The 15833-nt window shown below is 35.3% G+C and overlaps 1 protein-coding gene and 1 long non-coding RNA gene across 2 annotated transcripts; both read left to right on the forward strand.

Moving 5' to 3' along the window:
- Positions 1 to 2267: 2267 nt before the first annotated feature.
- Positions 2268 to 4837, forward strand: LOC124367015. The gene is made up of 3 exons (XR_006922849.1): positions 2268 to 2431; positions 2985 to 3126; positions 4825 to 4837. It is a non-coding gene; the product is annotated as an uncharacterized LOC124367015 (long non-coding RNA).
- A 6-nt stretch (positions 4838 to 4843) lies between these two features.
- On the forward strand, positions 4844 to 14894 carry LOC124366646. The gene is made up of 4 exons (XM_046823246.1): positions 4844 to 5016; positions 8593 to 8632; positions 10265 to 10455; positions 14759 to 14894. The coding sequence occupies exons 1-4, from the start codon at positions 4871 to 4873 to the stop codon at positions 14892 to 14894; spliced, it is 513 nt and encodes a 170-aa protein (XP_046679202.1). The 5' UTR covers positions 4844 to 4870.
- Positions 14895 to 15833: the final 939 nt, after the last annotated feature.

Raw genomic sequence — 15833 nt, forward strand, 5'->3', positions numbered from 1 at the left:
TAATTGTGATTAAAAAGTCCATTCTTTTTACCACAGTTCTTTAGCTCAAACATTGAAACAACTTCTGAAGTCAAAATAAAATTTAAAATTAAAACTATCGCCGGTACTAGCATGTTTTGCTGCAAAGTCTGCTAGTTTATTTCCTATAATTCCATTACGACCTGAAATCCAGACAAACTGAATATAAAATGTAAGGCAAGTAAGGAAAAAGATATATTTTTATTTTATATTTATTTTAAGAACAGGTGGCGTGTTTGAATCAGTATCAGAATTTCCAAAATCAACCAACATACCTTTTTTGAATTCGTTGTATAATACATTGTTTTCCTGTGCAATTTTCGATGTAATAAAAATACCGTACGTGAACAATGCAACAATACGCGCTGACATAGATGTTAATCAATTAATCAAATTTGAAAGCTTGAATGAATTTTGTTTCATAGTCAAAATAGCAATTTTCTCATTATTTGTAGCATATTTTTGCGAATAAAGAACTTGTAATTAGTATAATTTACAATTATATTATGATCCCTGTATGGTATTATAAGAGTGACAATTTTCTTTTCGCAATATACTCGGAACAAGTCTTCCACAATGGACAAGGTAAAAACACTGAACTTTGAAATGTAGAGAGAGGTATAGGTTCATTAGTTGCTTAAAAAAAAAATGGTTAAAATTGACATAGCATGAGATCTGTTACTACCATAACCTGTTCTAATAGATCGTCAACTATTTTTGAGAATAAATCCCAATTTTGTTTTTAAAACACTATCGAAGCTGACGTCGATCATTACTGACACTATTGCCAAATAGGGACATCCAAGTTTAATAACTATGTGAATATGTTGAATTAAACTCCAGTGACTGAAAACTTTCTAATTAGATATAGTAGCTATGGAGACTATTGAGACATGAGTTGCACTCTTTCTTAGGGGATATCCAATATAAAAAGTAGATTTTGGAATGTTAAAATACAGGAGACAAGTCCACAGAATTTAATGAAATTCATTAGTTTATTTCCTTTAGTCATTACTAACATTGCCCCAACACATATGATAAGCATTACAATCTACCAGTATAATAATTATGTTATTATGAAGTTGGTAAAAACCTCATCCCAAGCATTATTATACTAACTCGATGAGGTTGTGGTGCCCAAATTGAAAATGTAATAATATGTTATATATGTTAATAATGTTCTAATAATGCTCGTAAAATCGTATCCTCAACACATTTACTTTATTGTACCGGTAATGAAACTATTGAGGAATATTTATATCCAATATAATGCACCGTGTTGTAATTTATCATGGAGGAGAGCTGCTCCGTCCTCCTCCGTAGACTAATGGATATAGTCTCGGCTCTCTAACTGAGAGATCACGGGTTAAAATCCCGGGGAGGGCCCATCATGAATAAACATGAATAGCCAGTGTTCAATGAAGCCGTCATAGCTTAAAGCTGAGGCTTAAAAAAGAGGAAAAAAAGAAAACAAAGAGAGCTGCTCCACCCCATGTCTTATCTACTCTACCATCCCTTATAACATCGTATTTTAAAATAATAATTTAAAAAAAGATCAAACCTGGTTTCTGATAATGCAGCTGTGTTGACCACATGATTTATCATTTGAAACGATATTTCTTCTGTATTAAGAACAGCGGAAATGCTGTTCCACTACAAAACTTTAAGCTTCTGTTTCTAATAATACTGCTGTCAAATGAATGTATAGAACCAATGACAATAATGAAGTTTTATAAAAATATGTTTTAAAAAAAGGTATTTAAAATGTTTTCTACATCTTCATTAGTACACACAACAGCAGATAAATCAATGTTCATGAGGTGTTGGTTTCTTAATTAAACACTTATTGCATTATTCCTTAAAAAAAACCACCAAGTAGATTATTAACGGAATAATCATGAACTGATTTGGATTTATGAAATTTCAGATCACTAGTATATACAGTTGGGTTCAGAGTTCCGAACCTTTTTAATATTGTACAAATTTGTATAACAAACGTTGAGTGTATTTAGGATCAACAGATTTATGAATAAACAGGTTTATGTATAATGGTACTCCTTTTATTAATTTACCAGACTTACTAATTCATTTTGTGATTTGGGTGGTAGAATCTTAGATAGAATATTGATTTTTCCATGAGCTAATTCGGATTATATTATATTAAATTAGAGGAAAGTATTTTTTATAATCTATTTAATAATATACAGCGAGTATTTACTATTTTCTATAATTCACTTTAAGGGGAGTTCGTTAATTTACTTTATATTCAGTCAGTACCTATCTAAGTGTGTTATAAAGTTGCATGCGTCAAGTATTAAGCTTTTCTTAAAAGCAACATGAATTTAATTTTGTTTGTCCGTTCATCCCGTTGTTTATTTATAACCTATTTAATGTCAGTTTGACAATTGACGTTGTTAGTGCTTATATAGTAATTAATTGTGTATAGTTTTTCGTAGTTAGGTTTGATAAAATAATAGTCTGTGTTTGTTTTGGACTATTAAAGTAAAAATATCGCTCTTTGTTATTTGTACAAATTACAAAAACATTTTTGAACTTGTACAGGGTAGTGTATGATGATTAATGACATTTTTCCTGTTAGCCTCTTATCTATCCTGACTATTTATGGTTATGGTTCTTTATTATTTGTGAGACTGTGTCATTTTATAAATATTGAATTAATTCTCTTAATTTGATAAACATCACTTTTGTTTAGGTTTTAGATACATTGATACTGATTGATAGTTCTGTTATTATATATGAAGTATCGATGATTATTGTAAGCGATGTATAAAACCCGGGTCCACTTATTGTACTCTGCCATAACCAGATTCCTCTTAGCCAAAGGAACAACTCTAGTTATTTTGGAATTACAAAGTTCAAGGGTAGCAAAGTAGCTCTTATAGTCAGTTTCATATGTTCATATGCTCCATTATCAATTTACTGGTCTAATCCGTGTTTCATTGTAGGCCGAGCTGAGATGGGAAGACCGAATGATCAGTTACCACCTTCAGAGGCACTACCAGGGATTGGGAACAATCATCTTGTGTTCCACGACGGAAAGGGGTTTTATTACATATGCAAGGAGTTTTCTACTTGCTTGTATAAAAGGTAAACGTTTCTGAATTCTTGTAAATTTAAAAGCATTATGCAATTTGTTCTTTATGCTATCCAAAGTTAATGGAGTATATAAAATAGGACAGCATATTTTAAAATTGAGGGGAGGGGATTAGGAAGGAACAAGGATTTTAAACATAATGACCACAAATTAATTTATCGTGATACTTTAAATTAACCCTGGGTCTACCAGTTAAAAAGTTATATATAGTTCCAAGTCTACTTTGGCCTACTGCAAACTTTTTTTTAAAATTCATAACAAATTAACGTTTTGAATGCATGAAATCTAGAATGAAATTTGCTAAATAGTAAATTTTTTACCATTATCTTAATGTACGCAATGTAAAGGAAAAAATTGGTCATACAAGTTTTTTTTTTTACAAATAAGTTATCCACTCAGAATAATTGCCATTAGTCCTACAGCAATGTGGAATATGTACAAAATGAAGACAATTTCATTGTGAGTTATTACAAAGATTTTTGTTTAATGTACAAATTCTATGTTGAGCTAACGGTATAAATACACAAATTATGTCATGTCACGTTTAGATTTTATATAAACATGGAAGAGCAAAAGTTAGCCTTTCCAATGCTACCAATCTCACGTTTATATATCTATAATAAAGTGAATCTAGAATAATTGTTTTATGAAAACAGCTTTTAGACGCTCACAAAGTATTTACAATTTCTATACATGTATATTAACATAATTTTGTACACTTTTTCTGATTGTATCAATATATGAAAATTAAATACTGAAATTACAGCTTTATAATATTAAAAGTGGTTCTACCATAAAGTGATTTTTTAGTTGATACCTATCACTAATACCTGTACATGGTCATATGAGACAAAACAAAGATACATAGAAAACCACTGATCACTCTGTTTAAAATGGTTACTGATTAAATAACGGTATTAAAATTATAACTTCAAAAGGATGCTGTACCGGATGACGCCAAATCAGATACTTTTAATAATCACTATTTATTTGTTTTTGTAAAGTCCTTCAATATGAGAGAGTTCTACAATGGAGTTACTGTTATACAACTTCACCCTCCTTAGAAAATGGGGTTTGAAGTGGTAAGTAAAAATTTTGGGAAAGTAGGTAGAAAAATAAGTACTACTAATTTCAACTAGACACTTTGTTGGATGGACTCAACTTAGAGACCATTTTTACCATTCATATTCTATTTTCAGGGGCTTCAAAATGAGGGAACCATACAATGGAGTTGCTGCATAACTTCACCTAAAAGGTTTTTGGGAAAAGGGGATAACTTTAAAATTCATTAAAAACTTTTGGGACACTCAGTATATTTTTACTGTATAAAAGTGTACGCTACAACCTGTAAGAATAGATGGTTGGTTTTCAAGACATGTAGTGGTGTAGCATAATGTTCCATAGTAATTTTACAAATTTTGCCTATCGCAATGATATGTTGAAAATTGTATGATGCTTAAAATATTTCAAACATGCAAAATATAACATAATTAAAAATTTTAAACCTAAACTGTTAAAAGTTATATAAGTTAAAATTAAAAACATATGTTGCAACACAAACAAATAAAATGTAGAAGCACTTGTTTTGTAAAATTAGGATTAGAGCATACTTAGATTAAGAACCATTCGATATGAAAATATTCGTGCTGCTTCCCTATTTGTGATCCCAGTAGTATGTGATGATGTTACAGGCAGTTTGAATGTTGTGTGAGAGCGGATTGTGGGGTGACCGCCACTATGGGTCCGGAGCTGGGCTCCCCTCTACTGGACAGTGGTAGTCACTGCCACCCGGCGGACTGGAGCTATAGGGACAAGTGTCTGATGCTGCACACCATCACACAGCGCTTCTTGGAGGAAGACACAAACCCATCACTTGTCTTGCAGTAAGTGTTAACCTTCACTTATGTCTTATCATCATTTACTAGAGCTGCGAAGTGACAAGTGTCTGATGCTGCACACCATCACACAGCGCTTCTTGGAGGAGGACACAAACCCATCACTTGTCTTGCAGTAAGTGTTAACCTTCACTTATGTCTTATCATCATTTACTAGAGCTGCAAAGTGACAAGTGTCTGATGCTGCACACCATCACACAGCGCTTCTTGGAGGAGGACACAAACCCATCACTTGTCTTGCAGTAAGTGTTAACCTTCACATATGTCTTATCATCATTTACTAGAGCTGCGAAGTGACAAGTGTCTGATGCTGCACACCATCACAGCGCTTCTTGGAGGAGGACACAAACCCATCACTTGTCTAGCAGTAAGTGTTAACCTTCACTTATGTCTTATCATCATTTACTAGAGCTGTGAAGTGACAAGTGTCTGATGCTGCACACCATCACACAGCGCTTCTTGGAGGAGGACACAAACCCATCACTTGTCTTGCAATAAGTGTTAACCTTCACTTATGTCTATTCATCATTTACTGGAGCTGTGAAGTGAGAAGTGGTCGATTAATGGACATGTCTCACTAGTGTGTAAATTCTTTTAGTCTATTAGTCTTTATGGACTAATAAACACATACTTCCCTCAAGTCAATGTGAAATTGAACAACACCATGCAGACTTTAATTGAGCAATATTAAAACTACTTTAACATGGTAGTTATCCGCGCTCAGTGGAATAGCCCCCTCACCATCACAGACTGGATGTGCTGTGTATGTAAAATACAGCTCATGCTTGCTGCAAGGGAAGCCTCCCCTATTAACAGGTGTGTACCTGAATTGGGACATAGGTTGCACTCAGTGGAATAGCCCCCTCACCTCCAAAAACTGGATGTGCTGTGTAAAATACAGCTCATGCATGCTGCAAGGGAAGCCTTCCCTATTAACATGTATGTACCTGAATTGGGACATAGGTTGCACTCAGTGGAATATCCCCCCTCACCTCCACTGACTGGATGTGCTATGTAAAATACAGCTCGTGCTGGCTGCAAGGGAAGCCTTCCCTGTTAACAGGTGTGTACCTGAATTGGGACATAGGTTGCACTCAGTGGAATAGCCCCCTTACCTCCACAGACTGGATGTGCTATGTAAAATACAGCTCGTGCTGGCTGCAAGGGAAGCCTTCTCTTTTTAACAGGTGTGTACCTGAATTGGGACATAGGTTGCATCAGTGGGAATATTAAAATTATAATATTAAATACAAAAATCCCCCTCACCTCCACAGACTGGATGTGCTGTGTAAAAATACAGCTCGTGCTGGCTGCAAGGGAAGCCTTCCCTGTTAACAGGTGTGTACCTGAATTGGGACATAGGTTGCACTCAGTGGAATAGCCCCCTCACCTCCACAGACTGGATGTGCTGTGTAAAATACAGCTCGTGCTGGCTGCAAGGGAAGCCTTCCCGGTTAACAGGTGTGTACCTGAATTGGGACATAGATTGCACTCAGTGGAATAGCCCCCTCACCTCCACAGACTGGATGTACTGTGTAAAATACAGCTTGTGCTGGCTGCAAGGGAAAGCCTTCCCTGTTAACAGGTGTGTACCTGAATTGGGGACATAGGTTGCACTCAGTGGAATAGCCCCTCACCTCCACAGACTGGATGTGCTGTGTAAAATACAGCTCGTGCTGGCTGCAAGGGAAGCCTTCCCTGTTAACAGGTGTGTACCTGAATTGGGACATAGGTTGCACTCAGTGGAATAGCCCCCTCACCTCCACAGACTGGATGTGCTGTGTAAAATACAGCTCGTGCTGGCTGCAAGGGAAGCCTTCCCTTTTAACAGGTGTGTACCTGAATTGGGACATAGGTTGCACTCAGTGGAATAGCCCACTCACCTCCACAGACTGGATGTGCTGTGTAAAATACAGCTCGTGCTGGCTGCAAGGGAAGCCTTCCCTTTTAACAGGTGTGTACCTGAATTGGGACATAGGTTGCACTCAGTGGAATAGCCCCCTCACCTCCACAGACTGGATGTGCTGTGTAAAATACAGCTCGTGCTGGCTGCAAGGGAAGCCTTCCCTGTTAACAGATGTGTACCTGAATTGGGACATAGGTTGCACTCAGTGGAATAGCCCCCTCACCTCCACAGACTGGATGTGCTGTGTAAAATACAGCTCGTGCTGGCTGCAAGGGAAGCCCTTCCCTGTTAACAGGTGTGTACCTGAATTGGGACATAGGTTGCACTCAGTGGAATAGCCCCCTCACCTCCACAGACTGGATGTGCTGTGTAAAATACAGCTCGTGCTGGCTGCAAGGGAAGCCTTCCCGGTTAACAGGTGTGTACCTGAATTGGGACATAGGTTGCACTCAGTGGGAATAGCCCCCTCACCTCCACAGACTGGATGTACTGTGTAAAATACAGCTTGTGCTGGCTGCAAGGGAAGCCTTCCCTGTTAACAGGTGTGTACCTGAATTGGGACATAGGTTGCACTCAGTGGAATAGCCCCCTCACCTCCACAGACTGGATGTGCTGTGTAAAATTACAGCTCGTGCTGGCTGCAAGGGAAGCCTTCCCTGTTAACAGGTGTGTACCTGAATTGGGACATAGGTTGCACTCAGTGGAATAGCCCCCTCACCTCCACAGACTGGATGTGCTGTGTAAAATACAGCTCGTGCTGGCTGCAAGGGAAGCCTTCCCTGTTAACAGGTGTGTACCTGAATTGGGACATAGGTTGCACTCAGTGGAATAGCCCCCTCACCTCCACAGACTGGATGTGCTGTGTAAAATACAGCTCGTGCTGGCTGCAAGGGAAGTCTTCCCTGTTAACAGGTGTGTACCTTAATTGGGAGAAATTTTGCACTCCAGAAACCACGTATGAATGCGAACTAAATTTTAACCTTGAATACTATTGACAACAGGTGTGGGACCATTTTTCTTCAGAAACTTTATTGTTTCTTTTTAGTTTCCCATACCCATGCCAAGACACATGTTTCAGGACAGCATGGGAGATATAATTTCCTGTTGCATAAGTGGGGCTGGTTATATAAATGTGTCTCTAACATCTCTGAATGTAAATCCCTAAATACTGGATGTGACAGAGCTGCTTGACCAGCTTCCTGTGTATATTTAACTCACTTAATTTAGTTTTTTAATGTGAACAGTTAAGGGAAGTGGGAGAAGCATAAAACCGTTCAAACTCAAAAGGTTCTTTATTGTTTGACAGTTATATATTGCATATTAATGCCAATGCAAGTCGTGCAATAAAAGTAGCTTACTGTAGTAGCTAACATAAAAATAAAGCACAGTGTATAGCGAGACAGGAACTCTCCTTCATTGTAAATATACCGTTCCTAAAGCAGCATTTTCACTTACTTTTAGAACTTATTTATCATCAGTCTCATATCCGAGACTGTCTGTCAGAGCAGTGGCGTAACTAAGCCTTGGCATTGGGGGGCACAACACTCCGGGGGTATGGAACAGATCTTAAACAAATCTAAATTAAAATAAATTTTTCATTATGTAGTGTAGCCTGTTTGCCAATACAGAGTACACAAATAGGTTTATTCCTGTTTCAGGGATATTCTACTTGATTTCCCCATAGGAGACTACAATGAGGTATGTATTGGTAGACCTCGCTCGTTACAATTCTTTCAATACTACTACTGCGGCTTTACACGCAATTTTGTATTGAATATAAGCAAGTCGTAGACATATCTTTTATTAAATGATATAATGAAACACTTTTGAAAAAAAAGCCATGATCACTGGTAAACATTCCAATCTCTTGATCCATTTTTCAATAATTTGACTTTAATTTGAAGAGCAATGTTTTGCGACCCTGAATTCTGTGAGTGAAGCATTTTTTACCTGTGAGTGAGAGTACCAATGAAATACACGGATTTCTTTACAACATTCCTTAATATTAGAATGAATGGCTATAATAATTTCACTAACACTTGAACTATTTTAGGCCATAGAGGAGACATACTAAGTCCGTAGTTATCTTAGTGTGAGTCCTCTGTAATTTTGAATCAAAAGTACACATGTTTTAGAGTTTATATTTTATTGTTTTTGTTGAGTTGTTCATGTGTGAGATGTTCAGATTATTCTTATTCAAAAGTTGATCAAAATTGGCACTGGCTCTTATTTTATGTTTAGTTTCGTATATAAGCATTCCTAGTTTGAATCAATTATACTTCACATGCGACAATAGGGTTTGCCTTGTTGAAACGATCAAAACAATATTTTCATACTTAGTCTGAGTAGCCTTCTTTAGTAAGCCTACTTTAATAAAAAAGTGTCTACTTTCAGTCCTTGTAATATTCTTCCCATCTAAGTTATTCCCAATGACCCTGTAGAGTTTGACCCGATAAACAAAGTATATACATGCATTGGTCTGCAAAGTCAACTTCAGTCAAAAAGCATTTACTTTAGGTCATTTTAATCTACCTTTGGTTTGGGGTATTTCTGATGCCCCACTAGCGTTTGTATTGTTGTCCCAATCAAGAAAATATATACACAATACGTCAGATACAGTAAAAAAAGTCTACTTCATTCATAATAATCTACTTCCCATCTAAGGAATTTCCAGTGCCATAGTAGCATTTGCCTTGTTGTCCTAATCAAGAAAGTTTATAGATACATTTATTTGTCTCTAAAGTCTACTTCAGTCAAACAGTGACTTTCTGTCCATTGTAATCTACTTCTGGCCTTAGGTATTTTTGGTGGTTCTCATTTTTACCTTTCTAGTACAGCGGGAAGTTAAAAAAATATGGGGTTTCTAGGTGTTGCAACCCTTTTTATAACCATGCGGTCGGCCGATCTTTATAAAAATGCTTTTAATTTCCTTTGTAAGTTATTGATAAACAAGAGTATAGTTCTACTAGGGTTGTAACAGTTTTTCAACCCCTATGGGTGATTTATCTTCATGAAATGTTTTTATTTGTCTGTTGAGTGCATACCTCATGTATGTGTTAAATTTAATGTTTCTAGGACACCGAGAAGTTTGAAAACAAAATATAGTTCTAGGAGACAACCCTATTTTAATCCCTGTACATGAAGCTCAATACATGACATTTTTTTAACACTGTTCCTGCATGTGGTATCTCTGCCCTTTTCTCTAAAAGATCTGCAATTTCAGTTGCTGTTTTGGTAGATTAACCATATAGTGCACAGTCAAGTCTAAATGTATCAATCCTGTTTGAAGAATCACATTTCACATGGTTTAATAGCCTTGTTGTGTTTCAGGTCTACCTTGAAGATTGCAAGTACCCATCAGATGACATGAAGGTTGAAATTGTTTCAGAAGAGATTGAAGATATTCATCAAAGCCAAATTAAAGAAGAGAGTGATGAAGGCCAATCTGAGGTACTAATACATGTAAACTGTGCATACTGGACTGATTTGTTTAGTATTGAGATAAATGCAGATATATATTGGTTATTCTGTGAAATAAGAATCATTTATTCCATTGATCTGTTTACAGAAATAGGACGTAATTTTAAATGCATAAATGTACAATGCATACATTATAAGAGCTAAAAATAGTTACGTTATACAAAAGTGTTGTGAAAAGTCCATATAAAATTTAAGTAATGTAGTGGCAAACAAAAAGTAATTATAGTTAGTTATAAATTAAAACGTAACAAACGTCTATATGGCAATTCATGAATTCCTCATTGCTGTACAAAGGTTTTTTCACTAGCCAATCATATAACTTTTTTAATATTTAAAGGGAAAAAGTCTTGCATTATCAGGCAGCTTATTAAAAAAAATGAATAAAGTTTAATTGGAAACGAGCTTTTAGTTTTGGTTAGTCTGTGAGGCGATTTATCAATCTTATTCATTCCCCTAGTGTTGTATTGATAGATCTCCTGTCTTGTTTAAAAAATATCTAAATTAGATTTTGTATACAATAAAACTAGAAAAATATAAAGATTTACTATTGTGGAAATTTTTAATTGTACAAACAGAGGTTTGCAGTGTTCAAGTGGGTTGGGTCTTTCAGTATTACGGACAGCCTTTTTCTGTAGCACAAGAATGTTGATAACATGTGAAGAATGACCCCATACAAGTAGACCATAAAATATCCACATATATTTTGGGACTGAAAAAAGCCCAAAGTAAGCTAATCTCAAATACTCAGATCGAACACAATTTTTGAGTTTCCAAAGTAAATATTTTACTCTCTGAGGTCACGTAAAACAAACTAAGAGGAATCCTTTTCTAGAGTATGATCAATTATGTTTAATATAGCTTAAGTTGTAGATCTTCCCTGGCGGAAACCATATTGACTATTTGAAATTAAATTATGAAACTCAAAATAGCCATTCAGCTGGTTGTATATAATTGATTAAAATATTCTAGATATTATGGGGATGATCGAGATTAGACGATAGTTATGTACAACAATATTTTACACTGGAATGACTTTTGACACCTAGTAAAGGTGAAAAAGATCCTTAATTTTTGCAATTATGTCAAATTAACGCTAGGGGTTCACTTATACAATCAATAGTATGTTTAATAATGAAATTTTACAACCAATAGTAGTCCATAGCTTTTGAAATTGAGAATTTTGACACAGCTTTTATAACATCCTCGGCTGTAACTTTTAGCGAAGCAAATGAATTTTTATCAATCATTTGTTCTTGTAGAAAGTAATCAGGACTATGGTGGGGAGGGAGGGGAATTCCTTCATTAAGCTCTTTAGTTAAGTTTATGAAATACTGGTTGAATTCATCAAGATCCAAATTTACATCTTGACTGTGTGTAGGTGAATGTGCATTATTAATCACTTTTCTAAGCATCCCTGCATTGGTTAGGAGCTTTACTAATATACTGTTTAACTGCAACTCTTTTTGCTAGCATTAATTCATTGCAATACATTGTTTTATGTTGAATATATACATAAGCTGTCTGAGTTTGTTCTGACCCCCTTAAATTCAAATTTTTTGTGAATAATGCAAGAATTTCATTTCTTGTTTTGGCTAATTCCGATGTATACCACTTGGAAAGTGTAGAGTTATTAGACTATTATTAATTTGAGGTTCTTACCAAGGGTGAGCAATAGTCTCATAAGTCAACAAATTAAAAAAAAAAAACTATTAAAAATGTTTTAATATCAATGTTATTTTGTTTTAAAATAATCTACCATGTCCCAATTTTCTCAAGATGAAGGGAAACATTTAAGACATTTTTGTCCTAGACTTCTTTCTACTTTAAAAATTTCATCAAGAAGATTTTTTTATTTTAAAGAATCATTGTGTCAGCTTTACGTAGTGTAGCTATTACAATATTCAAATTTTCAATTTCCAGTTTAGCTTGTTTCAGTCCTTTCAAATGTTTTTTGTGTTTTAAAAATCTAGGTTGGTGTTATTATTAAATGAAAGCCAGATTTGTTGCCATAGTATTTTGTTTTTCTGTCGTATCAGTCAAAATGTTCTTTTCAATTATGCTTTCTTTAAGTAAGTGGTTTGAGTATTCATTTCTTCTACCAGAATTTTAAATTCAGTTATTGAAAATGTTTTTGGTCTAGGGCTGTTTTAAAGTTTGCAAAACTGAACCCTGAGATACAAGATATAGGATATTTTTGTTGTTTGTTCAGAATAGTAAATAGACCATGCAATAAACAAAGTCAACAAATTGCAAAGCATATTATTTGTATAATATAATATATGCCATGTGTTTTAATGGCAGAAGAGAAAATGGTAATAGTATCCACTAAAAAGCACTAGTAGGACGTTTTACAAAACAACAAAAATGTATACATTAAACTACGCAATTATCTAAAAACTGAATTAATGCAAAAACTAAGAACGATGTAGGAAATTAAGCCATGTGTCATTTACAGAGTAAAAAGATTAGGTTTTCAACAACTTTTTTCGAGCAACCATAAATTTTCTTAATGTGGCATCACATGCTTTTTCTGGTAATGTATTGAGAAGTTATATTCTTAAAAACACTTGACTGTTTTTAGGTTTCATCTAATCTAATCGATGGTAGATCTAGCAAATAGTTCTTCTTCCGTGTATAGGACAAGTGTATGTTTTGTCTATTTGTAAAGGTGTCTAAATTTTATTAAACTTAGAGATTAATAGAGAGTAAATATATAAACTAAGGCAAAGCCATAATTTGAAATTCTGTAAATATTGGTAAGCAAGAATCTAGCTTAGACACATTCTTCATAACTCAAATGCTCTTCTGCTAAATAAAATCTTTTTTGAACTTGCACTATTTCCCCAGAGAGTAATACCGTAATATAAATTAGAATGGAAAAATGTTTAATGTGATGTTATCAACATTTCTTGACTGAGATAAACAACTGTAGGTAATGTTGTGCGTATGTAACTAACACAATAGTCCAGCGTAATTTACTGTCTACATCATTATTTTCCCTAATAATAATAATAATAATTAATAAATAAATCTTTATTGTCACAAACGTTTCATGATAATATAGCACAGCTATAAAAACAGATGACATTGTCAGATATAACCTATACTCCCCCCCCCCCCACCCCCCCCCCCCCCCACCCCCCCCCCCCCCCACCCCCCCCCCCCCCCACCCCCCCCCCCCCCCACCCCCCCCCCCCCCCACCCCCCACCAGAATCATATTAAAAATAAAGGTGAGAGGTCTTAAAATTATGTCTATGATGTCCTTTACCACTTTGTTAGATATCCCGTAATAGTCCTCGCTCCTTGATGAGCTCAAGTTTGATACCAATTTTAAAATGTCACTATCTACAATTTTTTTCCAACTAAAAGATCTCTATTGCCCTATTAGAATTCAAGACGTAATTATTTGTAAGTTCTATTGCATTGTTTTCCAATACACCAGTGTTTAAACCACTACCTATGTCTAGGTTACTTACTAAATTAACAAAATAGTCATTAAATGTATCACATTGAATGCCTGCTGCCTGATCATACTTATTGTTATTGCCAGAGTTAGTTTCTGCTTTTATTACATTCCAGGCTGCTTTACATTTATTTGTGGCATTTTGTATATAGTTTTCATTTGACTTTATTTTTTCTTGCTTAATTTTGGACCTGTACTCTTTTAAAGCTCCTAAAATATTCCTTCTTATGGTAATTTTCATTAAGTGTACCCTTGCTACTTTTGAACCTATCATAAAGGCCAACCACAAACTCTCTAAATTTTCTTAACTCTGATGTAAACCATTTATGGTGTGGGGTTTTCAAAGCGTTAGTTTTAATCTGCTTCACTTTACAAAACTCATTGAGAGAGTTTGTCACATTAGCAATAAAGTAATCACAGGCTTGATCAACCTCTGAAAAATTGCCAATATGTGACCAGTCTACAGCTTTTAAATTTTCCCTAAGATTTAAAGTGGCATTATATGAAAGGTTTCTAACATATTTTACTTCCTTATTACCATTTAATTTTGGGTTAAAACAACCAAACTTTGCCAAAATCCCTGCGTGATCCGATAAGTGAGGTTCTACAACTATACAGTCAACATGTTCTCTAGATACATTTGTGGCAATATTGTCTATACATGCTTTACCTCTAGTTGCTTCTTGATTCAGACAGTACAGGTTACGAGATCTTAAAACATTTAAAAATGAATTTGTTTCATATGATTCCTTTACAATATTTATGTTAAAATCTGCTGTTAAAACAATTTTTGAATTTTTATATTTTTTGTACAGAAAAGTTAAAAGTGTGTCCAAAGAATTAAGAAAAATGTCTATATTAGAATCTGGTGGTCTGTAAGCTGTAACTATGGCAAGGTTTTCCCTAGACAGAATCACTGCTGTCGCTTCAAAGGTTCTTTCGATACAAAAACTATCCACATCAATAATCTTGAAATCAACATCCTGCTTGACAAATATAACACTTCCTCCACCTAGTGACATTTTCCTACAACTAATATTTCCTATCTTAAAACCATATGGAACATACATGGAGGCTTCCTCAGTATAAAGCCAGTGCTCACTTAGTGTTACAATATGACAATTCAAACTACTTAAAAATAAATCTAACAAATCTAACTTATTTCTAATGGATCGAATGTTTAAATGAAAAATATTTAAGGATTTATTGTCGCTGTAGTCCGATCTGGGTGCTTGCCCAGCTGCAAGGGTTGGCAGTTTTCCGACGCAGTACTTCTTGAAGAGGAAAGATCTTCTTCTACTTGCTGTCCTGACTGCTGAGTTGCTGGAACTGTCTCTGCCTCACTTTTTGTGATTTGTTGAATTTTTTCAGCTATCAGCTTTGCTAACCACTGTTTCCCTCGGGTGTTGAGATGTTGGCCGTGACGAGTATGGAAGTGTCTCTCTGCTTTACTCACATCAACCACTGTAGCGTGTGAGTATTTCTGGCCTAACTCCTTCAAGCGCAGATTAGTCCTCGATACAGCTCGATTCACACAAGACCAGTTTACCAAGTCGTATCGCATCGGCAGATCAACCAGAACGACATTAGTGTTTTTTGTGTGTTGTCCAATGTGTCAGATATGTTTGACAGAGCCTCTTCCGCCTCATTTCCAGCAATGTCATTTGACCCACACATGAGTACCAAAATGTCTTTTTTGTTTAAATTTTCCCCTTCAATATTCTTTTTCTTCAAAATTTGCTTTGATCTCCCCCCGGGATTTATAAAACCCACCGCTTCATATTCAGTTAGGGAGTGTATGTTGTTCAGATGCCAGGCTAAATTTCGACCATGACTATCAGCGCAGAGGAGAATCTTATTTTTGCCAGGTCTCTCATCATCAGAAGTGTTTTCTTTTAGTTCACCTTCTTTTTCATCCTCTTCTTGAGATAAAAGAACTTCAAAACGGTTTTGCG

Source organism: Homalodisca vitripennis, chromosome 7, assembly GCF_021130785.1.
Source record: "Homalodisca vitripennis isolate AUS2020 chromosome 7, UT_GWSS_2.1, whole genome shotgun sequence".
Lineage (NCBI taxonomy): Eukaryota > Metazoa > Arthropoda > Insecta > Hemiptera > Cicadellidae > Homalodisca > Homalodisca vitripennis.

Bases quoted from the DNA above. Each gene is read 5' to 3' on its own strand.
- LOC124366646 (XM_046823246.1), top strand. From the start codon at position 4,871: ATGGGTCCGGAGCTGGGCTCCCCTCTACTGGACAGTGGTAGTCACTGC. The intron at 5,017-8,592 runs GTAAGTGTTAAC...TTCCTGTTTCAG, and splicing joins AACCCATCACTTGTCTTGCA to GGATATTCTACTTGATTTCC. The intron at 10,456-14,758 runs GTTATTCTGTGA...GTGGTCTGTAAG, and splicing joins ATAAATGCAGATATATATTG to CTGTAACTATGGCAAGGTTT.